This window comes from Alosa sapidissima, chromosome 17, assembly GCF_018492685.1.
Source record: "Alosa sapidissima isolate fAloSap1 chromosome 17, fAloSap1.pri, whole genome shotgun sequence".
Lineage (NCBI taxonomy): Eukaryota > Metazoa > Chordata > Actinopteri > Clupeiformes > Clupeidae > Alosa > Alosa sapidissima.
The window spans coordinates 13679584-13698311 of NC_055973.1; the positions used below are offsets into that span (position 1 = coordinate 13679584).

Genomic DNA, 18728 nt, shown 5'->3' on the forward strand with positions numbered 1-18728 from the left:
TTTGGTGAAGATGATCATGGAAGTTATACTGTGGGGAAGAGGTCAATTTGTTTAAAATAGTGGATGAGACTGTTGCAATAAATGTTTAGTGCAGGAATAAGGCCTGTAGAGAGTATGTGGACCCTTGCCACAAATTGTGTAAAAGATTTATTTTGGTTTTGTTTGTCTTTCTGTATATTTCTTCAAGCACCTTATTTTATATGGGTTATTATTTGAGTGGTATTCCATTTTTTTCACAGCCTAAAATGTTGGGAGCTCCTAATGGGAGTATGCACTGTTGAACAAGAATCCAAATTTTGTTCCTCAGTTTCATAAGAGTTGAGGAGACCAAGAGGCACGTCTTTCTAACTCAGTATAAAGCTTTTCATTTTCAGAGGCACTTTATAGAGGTTGGAATTTTTGCATCTTTGGAGGTTTGGCATTATAAATGAAAAGACGTAGAATAGAAATGCATTTATTCCTCCAGAACTCCAAGGTTTTGCACCTTATTAAGCTCCACACAAATTATGTCTGCAGTTTCAGTCCTGATGGTTGCTAGTCTCTAAGCATCATTGGTTCAGTATTTTTCTTTTTTGTCTCAGAGCACATGACCAAATCATAATTTGAGTTTCAGTGGAAATATGGTTCGAACTGACTAAGTTGATGTCGTAGCTTCTTAACTGAGGGTACTTGAAAGAATTATGTGCTAAGGCGTGATTGTGTTTTGGCCAAAACATGTTTGTTTTGTCCGAGACATATATTGATTGTGCTTAAGGATTAAATGATGTTAGTTTGTATTAGCACACTGTATCTTATTTCCTCACAGAGTGAGTGAGTGTGGACTTATAGTTCCTGATTTGCTGCTAGTGGGTCAAGGGTCCTGGCTTTGTGGCCTTGGATTCAGAGGTTCATCCTTTTAAATATGAATCTTGGTGATTTTGAAAGATATAATGTACAGGTCATTCATGTGTATGTCGAGATATTTTCTTTTTTTTAATAATGGAACTGAGATTGGTTTCTTCTGTTTGTTTTCTCAAGAAAGCTAAATCGAATATCCAAAAGATGGATAGGTGGAATTGACACTAATCCTTGAGTCACAATGTGTAGTCATTCATACCTGTTTGATGGGATGCCTGCTTATTGCATAGTATCTATGGTTACTGATTTGAAATCAGAATCAGTGATGTAATCCATTTTGTTTTATCTCTTCAAAAATCAGAAGGCTCCAAGCATCATATACCGTATGTACCTGTCCTTCTAATGTATTAAGCCAATCATGTGTGTAGCTGTCCTTATGTTTAACTCTGTACTTTGCTATATAAACCCAACGATGTTAACTTAGTTAACTCCAGTGTACAAACAACACAAGTAGACAGTAGCTGTATTGGTTATATGAAAGAGAATACTAAAACAATACCAAGACAATAGTTTCTAGAGGTGCTATTAACATAATAGACTGTATTTTATGTCATTTATCGTATTAGTTAGTGTTTACTGTCTGTAATACATGACAGCTAAATAAACAGATTATTTCAATAGCAGACTAAACTATTTCTGTCATATGTATTTGTTGTATTAATTTCCATGTGTCAAGTGTACTTACCACAATATTATGAACATGAACCTCCAAAGAATTTACATGTTTGCCCCTAAAACAACTGTATGGACCGACTCCCTTTAAGGGGTCTTAAAGGGATCTTACCAGTCTCACATTGACATAAAACATAGAACTTAGAATATGTTTAACATTTAATGAATGCAGCCTTTTGTTTTAAAATTCAAAATGGCAGTCACCCTGTTACTGTATGATAGATTTTTAGATTTTGTCTTCTTTGTGAGACAAATGAACAGCTTTCCCACCCCAGCCTTGAACCTGGGTCAACAGGGTACCAAATCTGTAGCTTGACCACGGCTGAGCCAGACTTGTTGGTAATGAGAGCACTTCCCCCCTACCTCCCACAATTGTACTTCTCCTATCCCATCTCGGGGTCCATCATATGGTTCAGGGCATGCCTCTGATGTCCTCATATCAAGCCGTCCCACTTCTGACACCATATGTAGCAGTCACCCCACCTTCGCCTCAAACCTGGGTCTGCCGGCCGTGTACCAAGCCTTCAGCTCAAGGCTAAAGAGTTGTATGGCAGTCAGATCGCCTGTTTGTATGGCAGTCAGATTTGTATGGCAGTCAGATCGTGTGTGTGTGTGTGTGTGTGTGTGTGTGTTGTATTTAGGTTCTGTGGTTTGGCCCAAAATTTCTATCAGGTTCAGACTGAGAAACACACATAGTGTATGCTTACACATATGAACCAGGGGCAAATGTTTTACCATATTGTCATATTGGAGGTCACTCTCTTCTGGCCAGATCTGGTCCAAAGCCACCTGTTGTGGAGCACAAGGCAGCTCAGATACGGCCCCAGAGTGATACTGCCACATGGGGACACCAGAAAGAATACAACCGTCCAAAAGATCTCTTCTACCAAGAGCAAATTATTCATTTCAAATGAAAACAGAAACTCAAAGCCACTCCCAAGTTCAGAGGCAGGTAGAGATCGGCTATGAAACCAAGATAAATATATGAAAATGCTTCCTTTAAATTCTTGAGTGCTGGCTGGCCGTCCTAAGGCATTCAGTCTTCAATGAGGAATGAGTTCTAGGATAGTTCACTGGAGTGGTGGGGAGACTGAGATAGGAAGTTCTGTGCTGCTGGGTCCTGCAACAATATTAATTTCCACTAGAGGGCTCACATCTTGGTGAGGCGCAGCGTGTTCAGACGCACACCCAGTATGGTAGCTCCTGAAGCGTAGCGGATCTCCTTCAGGATGCCTTTCCACTTTCTCTCACTCTCGTCATACCTACAGTGTCAGAATTGTATGTATCAGTCCCAAAAATAAAACAAATTCATGGGGTTCATTTGTAACGCAGTGGCAATTCCTACTCACTCAACTCTTCCTCAATCATGTTCACATTCTCTTACTCCTATGTGAGTGTAGTTTAAAAACAGCTCTTTGACTCACCTCCAGATGTCAGTCATCTCAGTAGGCATCAATTCATCACTGTTTTCTTTGGGTATCATGGCAAAGCCTCCCACAGCATACAGATTGTCATCATGGTCGACAAGAGTGAGCGAGCTTCTCTCCTGAGGGAACTCCAAAAAGTCTGACCACCTGGAACAGGTAACTTCATCATGATCATCATCTTAAATAGATCAAATTAACCTCTGTTAACCTCTACCATTGCCTGACTAGGTCTTCATTCATCTGTGGTATCAATAATCTTCATCATCATCATCTTCTTCTATGATCAGGAAGTGAAACAGTCCAGCACTGTTTAGTCTTTTATTCTGTCATCATCGTACAGTTGCTAAGGTACGGTACCCAAAACTTCAGCTTGCTCTTAGAAAAAAATTCCTTGGGTTGACATAAAATCCAAGGAGGGTTGTAAGTCTGTATAGAACTTTACAACCTTCCCTGGGTTTTATGTCAAGTTGACCTAAGGAATCCTTAAGGGCTGAAGTTAGAACACTGATTGCTGATGAAACTTGTTGCTATTTGTGCAAGGACAGGTGTAAAAGACTTTCTGTGAATAGGCTCTATAACATCTAACCATCTGTGATCCATGTCACATTTAGGCATCACTTAGTGTAGCCCACATATGCATTAATTATCACACATAACTTAAAACATATACTTCTAATATTGTCTGTCTGGCACTGTCTGGTTCTCAGCTGAATGAATAAATGTAAAGCACATTTGAGTACAGAGCTGTGCTTACTTGTTGGTGGCAATGTCGTAGACCTCTACTGTGGCTGTGAGGCCAGAGTCAGTGACCCCTGCCGCCACGTAGATCTTGTTCTTGTAAACGGTGGCACCAAACAGGGAGCGTGCCACTGCCATAGGGGCCAGCTCCTTCCACTCAAACTTCTTGGCGTCGTAGGCACACACCCTCTTTAAGCATTTCCTGTGCACACAGCAGTCACAGTGTTAGCATGGCAATAATCCCCTCATTGAGCTTGATGAAAATGTTAAAAAGTTGTGTGTGTGTGTGTGTGTGTGTTTATGTGTTTATGTAAGTCACTGTCTCTGTGTGTGTGTGTGTGTGTGTGTGTGTGTGTGTGTGTGTGTGTGTGTGTGTGTGTGTGTGTGTGTGTATGTGTGTGTGTATGTGTGTGTGTGTGTGTGTACAAATTTCATATGTGTGTGTCATATTTCAGACTGTTACTGTCACAGTGTTAGCATGGCACCACTCCACTTGATCCTGATGAACACTAAGGAAGTGTGTGTGTGTGTGTGTGTGTGTGTGTGTGTGTGTGTGTGTGTGTGTGTGTGTGTGCGCGCGCATGTGTGTGTGTGTGTGTGTGTGTGTTTGTTTGTATTTGTGATATGTGTGTGTATATGTGTGATGTTTAAGACTCACTTGTTCTCTCCCTTCCCTCCTAGCACATAGACAACATCATCGTGGGACACGGTGGCATGGCCATACACTTTATACGGGAGGGGATCCGACTCCCCCCATTTGAAAGACCTGTGAGACACGATGGAGAGTGAATTTATACAGCAAAGGGAAATCCAGAACAGATCATATGATATTACAATAGTAGCTACGTTCTAGTCCCTGCCATAGAAACGGTTATAACAGTCTTTATTACTGATGTTATACAGAAAACATTTGCTTTGTGAGTGTCTTTTAAATCACAGTGACATTTTCATAAGAGCAAGTCTTATAATTTCGACTCTTTATTGCTGGTATACATACTGCCTGTCGTAAACCGTAACAGTGTCCAGAATGTGCTCTCCTTCCTTGAGCTCTTTTCCTCCGATGACATATATGGAGTTCTCAGCCTCGCCCATAGTGAAGAGGAATCGTGGGCAGGGCATGGGGGGCATACCCAACCAGTCTGAGGTCATGGGGTCATACTGTGAGGGGTGGAATGTGGAGGGCAAAGGTCATTGTGAGGTCATCTCAATGTGAAATTAAAAACATGAATTGGATCAATCCACTGAGGTCAGATATTGCTGTTACTGATGCAATTCAGTGAAATGCTGATGCAGACAGCATGCAAGATTAATAGCACAAAAATGCTTATTCAGTCTAGCAATGTCATAACCAAAAGTTATAATATGCTCAATTTGAATTAAATATTAACAATGTTGTTGATATTCAATGTAATTGCTAATAATACAAACACAACATTTTTATTTGAACTTTTTGAATGTTTTTAAAAATGTTGTTCAGCATATTTCTGAGCCTGATTATGAAGTAACCCCAGCAAAACATTCTAAGTTAAAATGGGCAGTAGAGAATGGGCTGGACAGATACCTGTAAAAAGTAGGAGTGAAGTGGTTCCTCTTTGTTTTGCTCGTCAAAGAAAACCCCTCCAGCGACAAATATCTGGTTCTCCTTGGTGACCAGACTACAGTGGTTCTTGGGGATCTGTGTGGATATGGCTGCCACGAAGCAGTCATTTGCGGTGGGGTCGTAGGCCACTGAGCCAGCCTCGGTGATCATAAACAACAGGTCTCTGAGGAACATACCATAGCGCAGGTTATCGTTCAGGATACTGGGAAGAATGGCAATCTCCTCCACTTCTTCCTCTTCCACTTTCTTCTCCCCGTCCTCATCTTGTGGTTCCTTCTTGTTTTTGATCTTCTCAGGTTCCGGAAGTTTCCCTTGGTAAGCTTCCCTGACCAGTTGGAGCTTCTCAGCAATATCCTGTTTGCCCGACAGCCATTTATGATTCTCCACCTTCTCCTTGAAGTAGTCCTCGGGAATCAGGCGAAACCGGACACAGTCCAACAGGCCCGGCAGCTCCTCCAGGCGGTTCTTTTCGTCTTTGGCCACCCACTTGAGCAGGAACTCGAACACAGCATTCTCCGTCTCCACATTGAGGTTGTCCGCCGAGAGAATGGCTGCCACCTCGCTGGCAGACAGCTGAAAGAACTCCTCGTCGCGCGAGATGAGATGGAAGCGCTCACAGGCGTAGTTGCGGGCCGAGACGGCCAGCCTCGGGCAGTCCAACATCAGGCCCAGCCGGAAGATGGCCAAGCAGTTGCTAAGGCTGAGTCGCTTCTGCAGGAAGGACACGCACACTGTGAAGATAGAGGGGATCTGGAGCATGTTGGCCACGGCAAACACATCCTGGACATTCTGCTCCGTCACGTTGATGTTGGACGTGTACAGGTACCTCAGGATCATGCCCATCACGCCGGGCTCCACCTCGTCCAGCACCACCTCGCGCTTCTTGCTCTCGTCCTCCTCGGACTGGAAGAAGGCCCTGAAGTAGGAGCTGCAGGCGGCCAGCACCAGCCTGTGGCAGGGGAACTCCTTCCCCTTGATCTTCAGCACGCAGTCCACAAACTTGTCACTCTCCAGGAGGTCGCAGAGGCCGTCCTGTAACAATGTCTGCTGGTAAATGCGTGGCTCCTCTGACGGGTCTATTGCGGACATCTTGCAGGTTGATTGGAAGACCTTCTTGGTGTTTTGGATAGAGGGAAAACGGCCGGCACTGCTAGTCACTCCTCACCACACCACTGCCCCAAATCAGGCTTTGGCACAGGCTCTCTCTCTTTCTCTCTGTCTCTCTCTCTCTTCCACTCTGCCTCAGACCAGAAAGACACAGCAGGGTTGGGTCACCAGTAATACCGTCAGGGCACTCGGCCTCGTCAGCTGCCACATCTCTTCAAATGATCTCCAACTGGCGCTCTATTTATAGGGCAGGCCAGCACAAAGCTGTGGAATCCATACTGGTACATGTGAAATATAATACCTCCCCTCCCCTCCACCACCACCACCAACAGCAGCTGACACACTGCCCCTGGGAGTCAGAGAGGGCTATCCTGAGTCATGAGCATTGAGGCCTGGTGAGATCAGAGCCTGGTAACAGAGCCCCCTGTTGGCAGACTGAGTCACTGCATGGGCATTTATTAATTACCTGGCAACTTATTGTTACAGATGAGGACAGTGCCACAAAAAATTCTGATAATCTTCTAATACATTCTTCCAGTGCTTGTCTCTTCCCCATTAGTTAATACCATTGAAATGTATTGGGATTTTCAGTGGAAAACTACACTTTCTTTCTCTTGAACAATCTAATTTTGTATCAGCTGTAAAGTTGTATTGATCAAATAATTCAAAATAGCTGACTTAAATATTATGTAATTACATGCAATAATGATAAAAAATATATATTTACATTCAATTAGTGATTCAATTGATGATTATTATTATTATTATTATTAATGTTTTGTTTATGTCATGTTTATTGTTGTAATTGTTATTGGATACAAGTGTTTGCTAAGAGACATAAACATAAACACAAATATAATCAACTTTTAAAAGATGAAATAGAAGAGCCTTTAGGTCTCAATACATTTAAGCAATTTAGCTATTTTAAAAATAGCAAGTTTTGTACAGTACATAAGCTACTAATTGTTTTTTTTTAATAAATGGAAAACTACTGTATACATGCAACACTTGACTGAAAGGGTCAAAGGGTCTAAAACTGTTTGTATGTCAATTTTATAACAAAAATCTCTTTGTCTCCGCTTACAGGAAGTGTGACTCTGAACACATAGTTCCTGGGTTGTGAGTGATGTAGAAGATGGCTCAAAGTTTTTCCAGGGCAGCTGGGTCCTTTAGGGGGGGGGGGGGGCAGAGGGCCTTGGTGCTTATGTAACGCCACAGAAATACTCAACGCTCTAACAGGGGCTTAATGACAACAGGGAGCTCAAAGTGACCTGCCCAAATTTATGGGAGGCTTATCCACTTTTGGAGACTAATCTGAGCCAGTGGCGTCACATACAGCAAACAGCAAAAAAAAAAAAAAAAACTCCCATGAGCCACCAGGGTATGACAATGGGCTATATAGGCTCAGCTCCCTCTGTGCAGTGGCTGAGTGGGGAAATTATGTTAAGATCTCAAATGTCATAAACAGCCTCAGTGTGTAACAGAAGAACAAACAGTGTCCATATAGAGAAGACAGAGAGGTTAAGTAAAAAAGTACATTTTTAGCAGAGATCCTTGTAATTGCACATAGGAACAGCAGACACATACACTTTTAAAACCAGTTAGTGGTTTAATGAACTTTACATACCTCAGTAGACAGTGTAGAATATTTGGCCTAATCCAAAATACATTCTTTCCTCTGTCTTAAAAACAGATTGCTATTAACAGATTATTTCTCCATTGATGGTAATCTAGGTCAGTAGTGAGGATTATTTACAGATGATAAACAGTAAAAGTAGCTCTTTGTTTTAAAAACTTGATATAAAATCTTAGTCTATGGGCAGCATCTCATGTAAACAGCATAGCTACAGTGAGCCAGAGAATCTGCAAATAAAATGCTCAAAATTATTTTAAATCAGTCTTTCCAACATATTTCATTGCTTTCATGTGTTTTTTTTACATTTATGTGTAACACTGCCCTCCGAATAAAAGTCTAAAAACATCAGTTATCAGTGTCCCTATCCCAAACATCATTCCAGTCGAGTCATTCCCTTTTGACCCATTTCACATATGTACTTGTAGCTCTTGACCAATAGGCAGCAGGAGTCAATCTTAAAACCATTTAAAAGTACAGATCCTATTCAGTCTAATCTCCTTCTCTACTCGGTCTTCTCCTTATTGGGATCCACAGCTTCATCGGTAGCATCAGCAGCCTGGGTGGGGTCTGTGGCCGGGGGGGGCGGGTGGGGGTGGGGGGATGGGGTCAGGGTCATCGATCAGAGCCTGCTTCCTCTCGCTCTCCTTGATCACCTGGACCAGACAGTAGGTGACAAACATCACCATGATGGTGGTCAGGGGGAAGCCTGCGGAGGAGAGGATTCATGAGTGGACCAGCACATGACTTTGACTCATACACACAGGATCTTAAAAGTAGGCAATTGTATAGCTTCTCATAAGTACATAAGGTAGAATGATACGAAATAAAGATATTGTGAATAAACAATAGTATAATGCATACAATAATGCAGCAGTGGAAAATCCAATAACATACACAATCCGTACACATTTGTTTTCTAGTTATGAATGATGAGTAAAACAGCTCACCTTTGAGGAACAATCTTTTGGCAACCATTTTGGCAAAGTCAAGGCTGTTCAGAGCCAAAATATTGTAGAGGACGATTGTCCAGTAGTTAAAAGTGTTGAAGAGGGCTCGGATCCTCCGTGACATAGAATCTGACATTGACATCTGTGGGGAACACACACACACACACACACACACACACACACACACACACACACACACACACACACACAGACACACACACCCCTTTTAAATTTCAGTCAGCCTTCAGCAGAGCCAACTGATGTAATGCCATCAAATCAAAATCATGTCATTATAATCAATTGAAGATGGTTCTCCTAACAACGCTGACATTTTTTTAAAATGGAGACAACACAGCTGAACAGACACTAATAGATTTGAAATCAGAATCCAACTAAAAATCAAACATATTTTTATCTTGCCACAAGCACTTAAACCTTAATTAAGACCTATAGGTAATCCTCTCATGATTTTTCCGGCTTTTGTTTTTGTTCTGTTACTTCATCAGAGACGATTCTGCACCTCGATCGATGAGAACGGCTCCATGGAGAAGAGCTTGATGGTCCACAGCTCAAAGTTGAGGCCGAAGCAGTTGAGGAAGGCCCAGAGCAGCACCACCCAGCCCGGGCCGAGCCACAGCAGGGTGATCCCGTAGGTGCAGAGGGTCGCGATCAGCTCCTCCAGAATGTTTTCATGCTTCCCACCCAGGTAGTTATACACATACCTGAGGGACAAAGTGATTAGTCAAAGATGGCTTTTTTTAATTGGCAGTACTTGATGAAATTGTAGAACAAATAAATTATATCTATATGAAATCTAAATGTGAAGTTTCTGTTATAATGTGAATTATAGGTGTAAAACATTTAAATATCATACTTGCAAAGCCAGTCATTAATCCCTCTGTCAAAATGCCTGTGAAGGAAACCAAGACTAGTTAGTTTACCTTCAGCTATATTAATGCTGTATCTAAAATGAGCATCAATCATGATTTGTTTTCTGAATGCTTTTTCCTTGGGTTCTGGTTGAGGTACTTACGTCTCGGAGAACACATAGAGATTTGTGATACACTTGGGAGGTTGGGGTGGGTCAAGGTGGTCCAGTCTAGACACTGTATTTATGACACCAAACATGACAGATGCCTTCACCCAGTCATAGACCAGGTTTATATATGCCAGGCCAACTGGGAAAATAGAAAGAACATTTTTAGACTCAAAACCATAGCCCCATCTGAGATACAAAGACACAGCATAATCATACATAATCCATAAATTACACACACAAATCAATTTAAGTATTATAGATTACAAACAGGAAAGCAAGGGGAAAGCTGATCTAATATGAAAATCAACAAGGACAAGTTAATTTCATTAGTGCAAATATAAACATGTTTCCCATCCAACTGAGACATAATATTAACATGCTGATATTAAACATGTTAAAGAAGGAACAAAAAGGAACAATGACTCCCTCTAGTGGACAGTAAGAATAAAGCCAACACAGACTCAAAGCCCAGTCAGAGAGGTTCTTCAGGAGCTTGGCGTCAGTAGGGATCGTCCGGATGTACATGAAGTGGAGGAGCACGTCCACCACCAAGATGGCTGACAAGTTGAGGAGGGCTGACAAAGAGATTTTCCACATTTCCCCCTCCTTCCGGATCAGTTTGGGGTTATTGGCCTACAGGGGGCAGGAGAAAGACCATGGACTACAAAGATAACTATTTTGGTAATCAGTTAATCAATTTGTGTAATTTTCAGCGGAAAATGCTTCAAAATTATCTGATTGCAACTTCTTAATCTTTACTTGTATTCCTTTGACAGTAATCTAAATCTCTTTGGCGTGTGAACAAAACAAGGCATTTGACAACATAATCTGTGGCTATAGGAAACACAAATCATAATTTTCTGACATTTTAACAATCAAAAAACAAATTGATTAATCAAGAAAATATTTGGCATTAGTAAAACAATGGAATTGCTAGTTGCTACGCTAACAACAGATCCTCACACAGTCAGGCCCATTGACTAAGGTGTCACAGCAGCCATAAGTCATTATTATCACAGTCCAGAGCCTTTGTGAGAGGCCCTCTTTTGACAGAGTATGTTCAAATTGCTCCAGAGTGACAGGTCTTTGAGGGCTGTATATGCTGTATATATTGCTGTATATGATTTTGTGTAAGGCAGTTGTGTTATGTAATATAATGCTAAGTTACAATAATGCAACCTCACTTTTAAAAACAAAACACTGCTATACTATCCTGGAATTGGAACATTAGCCTACAAAAAACAACCACTATTTTTTAAAAACAGAAATACCCTTGTAAAGTCATACGCATAGAAATGGCCCATATGTGCATCTTTGCAAAAACCTTAATGAAAAAATCATCCCCACACCTGTACGTAGAACTTCTCGAAAGTCATGATAGGTCCGAAGTAGAAGAAGGGGAGGTAGAAGTTGTACTTGAGCAGCTCCAGAAAGCTGAAGTTGCCCTCCCTCCTCTGACAATTCTCCAGGGCGAAACTCATGCATCTCATGATGGTAAAGCCACAGCCACCATAGAAGAAGACGTGACGAAGCTCAAAGTTCCCTGACACAAAGCCATCCTAAAGTGCAACAACAAAAACAGGGTTGTGACAAATCTTCAGCATGCATTGTACATCGTACTGTCATAGGGCAAGGTTTGCAAGTTGGAAAATTCCTAGAAAAAAATCCTGTCAAGGGAGCGAGACTGAGCTAAGGGATGAAGTTTATCACTCTACGTGTTCCCTAGGAAACCGCCCTATGACCTTTGTGTTAGCACCTTGCAGTTGAATTACAGCTACACTCATTGCCTGTTTATATTGTAAGGAAAGTTGTGCTGACACTCATGTGAAATATATACAGGACCATTAGGGTTCCCTATGGATGCACAATACATGGAGATGATCAAAACTGCTGGTGTAGTTTGTTCAGGGGTCCTTTTGCAAATAACAACTCCCTAGATCTACATACCAAAAAATCAATGCAATTGACTGTACAGGAGTGAGTCCTTTAGCACAGAAGACTTTAGCTTGTTTAGATTAGCATGCAATATGAACAACAAATCATCCAAAACAAACAAACAAACATTCTCCCAGACATACTGGCTCCTCCTCCACATTCACCTGCCAGGACACAACGTTTATTCACCTAAACATACAACACAAACAACAAATCATCCACAACAAACAAACAAACAAACAAACAAACAAACATTCTCCCTGCCAGAGTGGCTTCTCCTCTGACTCACCTGCCAGGAGATGAAGGGCTCCATCTTGAAGGTGGCGAGCGTGGTGAGGCCGGCGGTGAAGCACAGCCAGCGGAGCTTGACCAGCGAGATGCTGTAGAGCAGCACGCAGTGGGAGAGGATGAGCGTCAGGTAGGCCCAGCCCATGCTGGTGAAGACCGCCAGCATGCCGTACACCATAAACACCAGGGATCTGTACTGTGGGAGAGGACAGCAGAGGAGGGGCAGAGTGAGCGGCACGGCCTACATTATACAGGTGCTCCATCATCTGCTGGAGTGAGTTTATTTGATTGTTTGTTTGTGTGCATGTATGTTTGCTTTCCATTGTTGCCCTTCTGCTGTATTGAGCTCCTTCCAAATATCATTCAATTCAAAATCATATTAACAGTAATGTCAGCTAAATCAACAAAGGGCAGTAATTTCCTGTATATTAGCCGCATTGTGTATAAACCGCAGGACAGTGTTTTATGCAAGTTAAAAAAAACAAAACCATTAGTACCATATTAACTGCCCCCAGTTGTATTAACCTCATTGGTGAAGAAATTGTGCAAAATCAATGTATCAAATTGCAGCTAATAGTTCTCATCAAAAGAAAGGAATTTGTGCTCTGTGAGAGCTTCCTAACCTGTTAATATTAAACTCTTAGGGTCCTATCGTACACCCTGCGCAGCATGGCGCAAAGTGCGACGCAAGGCTTATTCATATCTTACAACCAGTCAGTGACAAATTTTTCGCCATGCGCTCCACTTTTATTAAACCTTGCTCCCAGGGGTGTGGCATAAGGTGTGCGCCAGGCATGATCCAAAAATCGCTATCTTACACCCTCTAAAAATGATTACACCACTGACCAAGAAAAACCTGGTCTATAGCGAAAGGCGCATGTAAAGCACAGCTGCAGACGCAATGTCACGAGATGTAAGCAGCCCTTAGCAAGCAGTCCCAAACAACTTCTTTGCAGGATAAATATCCTTAGGATTTTTATTCAGCCATTCTAAGATTATTGGGGTAAGTGTTGCTTTTTTTTAGGCTACGTTTTCGATTGTAACCCCTTGTCAGTCAATAGTGAAATTAAATAACTGTGTAGAACTGTTTTGCCATTGACTATGAGTCCACGGTGAAGTTAGTTCCACTTTACCTTTGAATTCAAATAATAGGGAAGTGCAGAATGCATGTAACGACAAACAGGTTTCAGTAAAGCAAGGTTAAGTGGAATCTCTGTGTTCTCTGCGCAGTCTCGCATGCAAACAGATTCCTTCAAACGCGCTGCTAACTGGCAAAATACCGATGCACTGTTTGAAGTTGTGCTGCTTGCTGTTAAAGGGAATAACAGATGTTTCAGATCACCAAGATTGGGGCCTTCACATTACCAACTGAAAGGGATCTGTTATCAGGGATCAAGGATCTAGGCCTACGGTCTGGACACCATTTTAGAGGTCAATGGTTTTTTTTTTAATCGCAGAGAAGTTAATCAAGTACACTGAGTAGCTCTGCTCACTTGCCCTGCTGTGAAACTATTAGGCTTTATAGGCTGTTTGACATACGAAGTGCACAATTGCAATGGAAACGAGTAAGTTAATGAATTAGACCTCTGGATAATACGACACTCACTTCCTGAACAGATACAGTACATTTAGATTTGCAGCTGCCATGGATACGGGCCAGCCAATACAGTCAAACAAAGTTTCCAGGTCTGTCTAAACATAGTATCCTGTCTTTGTAACACCTGTCATCTCCCTTCAAATCACTGACTCTCCCTTCAAATCACTGACTAAGTTAAACGCTACTATGGCAGATTAATTTTCCATAAACTACCAAATAAATTTCGCAGAAACCATAACATTTACAATTTCTTGTCATATATTTTTCCATATTTGTGCTCAGATTATAATTACTCAGTTTCTTCTGACCAAGTACATGGCACAAGGCTGCAATTTTTCTGGAGATCTTTCATTATCAGTAGGCCAATTAACATGATCATCTAATCAGAACGCATGGAGCCAATTGCCTGGTTGTCGAGCAGCATTGCTCAAAAAGTTGTCCCATGAGGAAAACTCTATTTCTCGAGGTCACCGAGTACTGTCAGTACAGAAAAAAAAAACAACCAACAGCCAACAGCTAGAGCAGCCAGGCAGCTACAGTGCTACACTTTAAAATCATGTACTCGGTGACCTCCAGAAACAGAGATCTATGTGAAAAACGTCCAGAATTCTACTTTAAGTACACATGGTGGATGTGGACAGTGGACACACCTGTGGAGCCAGCAAAGAGCAGATTTTGGCGAAGATAATGTGACCAGACAGGGCGAAGAGAATGTGCTCCCAAAATGTGGAGAACCACATCACCCACTCAAAGTCTTCTGTGTCCTGGATTCAAACACATCAAAAACAAACACGGTTGAAGTGTGTGGGTATCTCATCTGATTTGTCACTCATCAAGGTGTGATGATAATCAATCTCAGAGTTGATGCTGAGAGTCATGTTTCTTTCTCACCATTTTCCGACCGACGTAGTACCATCCTGGCTTCACACTGGGCTTGAAGGTTTTCCGGTTGGTGTTTGCTGTAAAATGTAAATCACAGTACAAATATGGATGCTCTCCCTTCATGCAGCATGTTCCTGTTTCCTATTCTCTAGCATACTACATTGTATTGTATAGCGAAAGGCGCATGTAAAGCACAGCTGCAGACGCACAGCTGCAGACGCACTGTCACGAGATGTAAGCAGCCCTTATACATAGATACTACATTGTAGTATGCTAGAGAATATGTTACATTCCTGAATCCCCATTCATCTAACTTCTCAAGAAGTTAGACAAATACAAATGAAAAATACAGATCCAAATGACCATTCAACCATGACCGTTAAAACGTATATTGTCTGGATGATTGAAGAAAAACAAATATCATGTTATACCATGTATTTATTTAAGTCTCATCTTTCCTGCTTTTGTTTATGTATTTATTTAATTGATTTATTGATTGATTGATTTATAGATTGTTTGTTTTTTGTTTGTTTGTATTTTTGTTTTCTATTGTTGTCCTTGAGAATACCACAAACCTTTAGCTCTTGTTGTGGGGAGACGGCCTCATAAAAGCACACTGAAGTGTACCTATTTTTCTCTTCCCTCTTGGATATTAATACGGACACCTGATCCTTGCTACATGGCTTGCATAGCAGTGCCCCTGGCTCTCACCCAGTGGAACGCCCCCCCTCTGCCCTTCCACTGAAACAATACAGTAGCCCCTCCATGTTCCCCCACAGCACCAAAATAAACCACCATGACTGAGGTTTATAAATGGATGGAGACAGAGACGATTCCTATTCTGAAAAAGCAAATGATTTCCCCCGACAGAGATGTCAGCTGGGTTATGCTGAGTGCTCTTTGTGAAACCAGATATTCAGCTGTGCAACAATCCTGTTCCACTTCAGTCCAATTCAGTCATTCTCAGTGTTTTCCTCAGAGTGACATGGGTGTGTGTGTGTGTGCATGGGTGTGTGTGTGTGTGTGTGTGTGTATACTAATGTGTATACTCACTGCTGGACACGTCATAGATCCAGGTTGCAGCCCACAGCATTGCCATGTAGAGCACAAAATTGTAGAAGTACAGCTCATACTTCGGAAGGGCAGCCTTGACCCCCATTACTGCGAATCAACCTCCGACCACCACACGGGAAATACCTACAGAAGCAGTACACATACAAGTCTAACTTTACATTTCAAGCACAGGGGAGGTATAATGGCAGTGATGCTTAAAATATTAGCCGACTGTCATGGAAATGTTACTACATAGCTCAATGATGGACAACCATGTGCCTCAATCAACATTGTTTTGGGTAGCAGCTAAATGTTTGCTAGCCATGTTTAACCTGTGAACTGTTGTTATGGTAGGTCACTCCAGGAGTTATTGTTGCTGATAAGACTAAGATAATGCTAGTGACTTTGAAGCTCTGATTCAGCTCTGAAATCTACTTGGGTTGGGATTAACGCTTTACCATTTATAATCACACTTACTGTTTAGTTCATAATTGTATATGATGAATTATGGATGCAGTCTCATGTTATTGAAGACAGCCAAAGACATTTCACTTTACAAGATCATCACAGAAGGCTTTCTAGCTAGATTTGCATGCATGCCACTATGATATGGTAAAGGAGGTGAGAGTACAAATTTCCACTGATTAGAATCTTAAAGTCTTTGAGGTTTTGCAATCTGTGCTTGCCAATCACATGCCCACTTTGACCCTGACTGTGATTTGACTGTTATTTTGGATCATGTAAATGGACAGGTTCCAGTTTATTTCATGATAGATGCTAACTTTTATAAGTTTGCGTTGTCTTGTTTCACAGAACGTGGTTAAAGGAGAGTGATATGTATGTCTTGATACGTTGATAATGCTGTAGACTCAACTACATCCATTTGCCCTTTGATGTTAGTGATGAAAAAACAAATGTTAAGGGTCATGCACCATAAGGATATGTCTATCGAAGGAACCTTGGAACACCTGTTGCACTAACCTTGAGCGCGGCAATGCAGCTGTACACCCAGTAAGTCAGCGATCCTTCTGAAATTACCTTTTTAGAACAAAAGGAGTAAGGGGTTCTTTTTGCATCCGTTGACAAGGCTGGGGCGACGAGTGAGCGGTGGAACGCACCAACTGCCGATAGGGCAGTTGCGAACAGTAAAAGGTGAACTGGGGATGTATTTATAATTTCTGACAGGAGGCATGCATAGAGGGGGCGGATCCTTTGTTTCAAAGTCAGGATAGCCAACGCATGCCACGCAATTGCTTAGCAGGTCCAATTTTGCCATATAAAAAGGTATCCATAGGCTAAAACCGTTGTAGATGTGCCTAGCTGGAACAGAATGGGGAGCAGATCATTAAAACAAATGGATGCGTATACTATGATTAGATCAAGAATGGAATATTGAAGTTTTGTCTGGTTGGACCTAGTACAGGCCAAGGCACTATGGAGCAAGTACCCCTGTGGAGGGGCTGTATCATCTCCAGTATGTGCTCTACAGGTCTAGACAGGGGACATACTGGTTAACCTTAAAGGAACTGTATGTAAGAAATGCATTTCAATTAATCATAAAATGGCCCTGATATGTCACTAGACATTAAGAAATCATGTTCATTTCAAATACTTCTATCACTGACAACAGTAGTCCGACCAGGATATTGTCATTTAAAAAGTGAAGTTGCAGCCCTCAACTGATGTTGATTTTGTCATATTGTGTTTAGGCCTGATACACCACCCTCCACCTATCTAATTACAAAGTCAGTAGTGTTTCGGCATCCGTGTTGCCAGCTCTGCCAGTCAGGGGGCAGGGGAGGGGATACACTGCTCTACAGTAATTTAAATGTGACTGCAGTACCAGTTTTGGCCACAATCTTACATACGGTTCCTTTAAGGGTCAAAGAGATAACCACCCAACTAAAGTAGCAGTTAAGACAAGTTAAGGCAGATCGATCAAGCTTTGGATGGCCTGGGGAGTCAGTGGCAAATCGAATGGGGATAGATCATGACTTTTGCCCTGTAGTATTATGGCCATCAGTTCCATTGTGGGAATTAGGTTCTTAAAGTTGAAAGTCGACATTACCATAGGCATATTTTAGTTTTTACTGATGGTTCAAAGGATCCAAAAACAGATGCTACAGGAGCAGCTTTTATAGTCCAAGGCTGCAATGTGGACAAATACAAAAGGACATCAGATTTCTTAAATTACAGTTGAACTGTATGCTACATGGACATCAGATTTCTTAAATTACAGTTGAACTGTATGCTATATATTGATGGGAGTGCAATGGACAGAGCAGATTAGAAATCGTAAAGTATTGGTGTGCAGTGACTCTGTGTCAGCTAGTATTGGTACAGGTTCATCTAAGAGTCAACAAGACCTTATTGATGATATTCTTTTGTCAATCAGGGATGTGGCAAGAAAAAGTGTTAAAATATAATTGATATGTGTCCCAGCACACATATGTATTCCAGCAACTGAAAAGGTGGATAAATTGGCGAAAAAAGCAGTTAATAGGGAAAATATAGATGTTAATATAAATCTTTCCCAGACAGAGGGGGAATGTATTGTGTGGAAGAACATTATGTGAAGTGGCAACAATATTGGGAACAGGAGAGTAATTGGAGGCATTTACTCATTTACCAGTAAAGCAAATGGTCCAGAAGGTATTTGCAGGAAAGGAGGATGGAAAAGAAAAAAAACAAGTCATTATTTCTAAATGAGAATAAAGCCCACTTAATATTTAGGGAAACATCCTAATGGTCTATGCCTTGAATGTGTAGAACTTAAAACAGTACAACATATTCTTATATCATGCAGGAAATACATCAGAGAAAGAGAAGAGAGGTATACTGAACTCAGAAGAAAGATCGGGTTGGAAGAAAGATCAGCCAAAAGTACTTTAGAAAACTGGGTCAAGTGGA

At 41.5% G+C, this 18728-nt stretch overlaps 2 protein-coding genes across 3 annotated transcripts; both read right to left on the reverse strand.

Annotated features, from left to right (window-relative positions):
* Positions 1-1344: 1344 nt before the first annotated feature.
* Positions 1345-6637, reverse strand: klhl40b (kelch-like family member 40b). The gene is made up of 6 exons (XM_042067682.1): positions 5296-6637; positions 4732-4892; positions 4393-4500; positions 3751-3936; positions 2994-3143; positions 1345-2831 (listed from the first exon to the last, which is right to left on the reverse strand). The coding sequence occupies exons 1-6, from the start codon at positions 6421-6423 to the stop codon at positions 2720-2722; spliced, it is 1845 nt and encodes a 614-aa protein (XP_041923616.1). The 5' UTR covers positions 6424-6637; the 3' UTR covers positions 1345-2719.
* A 1390-nt stretch (positions 6638-8027) lies between these two features.
* Positions 8028-16968, reverse strand: hhatlb (hedgehog acyltransferase like, b). 2 transcript variants are annotated; one of them, XM_042068757.1, is made up of 12 exons: positions 16800-16968; positions 15819-15962; positions 14775-14842; positions 14534-14647; positions 12288-12482; positions 11413-11622; positions 10525-10696; positions 10058-10202; positions 9899-9934; positions 9545-9746; positions 9025-9166; positions 8028-8783 (listed from the first exon to the last, which is right to left on the reverse strand). In XM_042068757.1, the coding sequence occupies exons 2-12, from the start codon at positions 15922-15924 to the stop codon at positions 8626-8628; spliced, it is 1548 nt and encodes a 515-aa protein (XP_041924691.1). In that variant the 5' UTR covers positions 15925-15962; positions 16800-16968; the 3' UTR covers positions 8028-8625. The 2 variants fall into 2 exon arrangements, with proteins under 2 accessions (XP_041924691.1, XP_041924692.1); XM_042068758.1 differs by having other exon boundaries at positions 16857-16944.
* Between the last annotated feature and the right edge of the window lie 1760 nt (positions 16969-18728).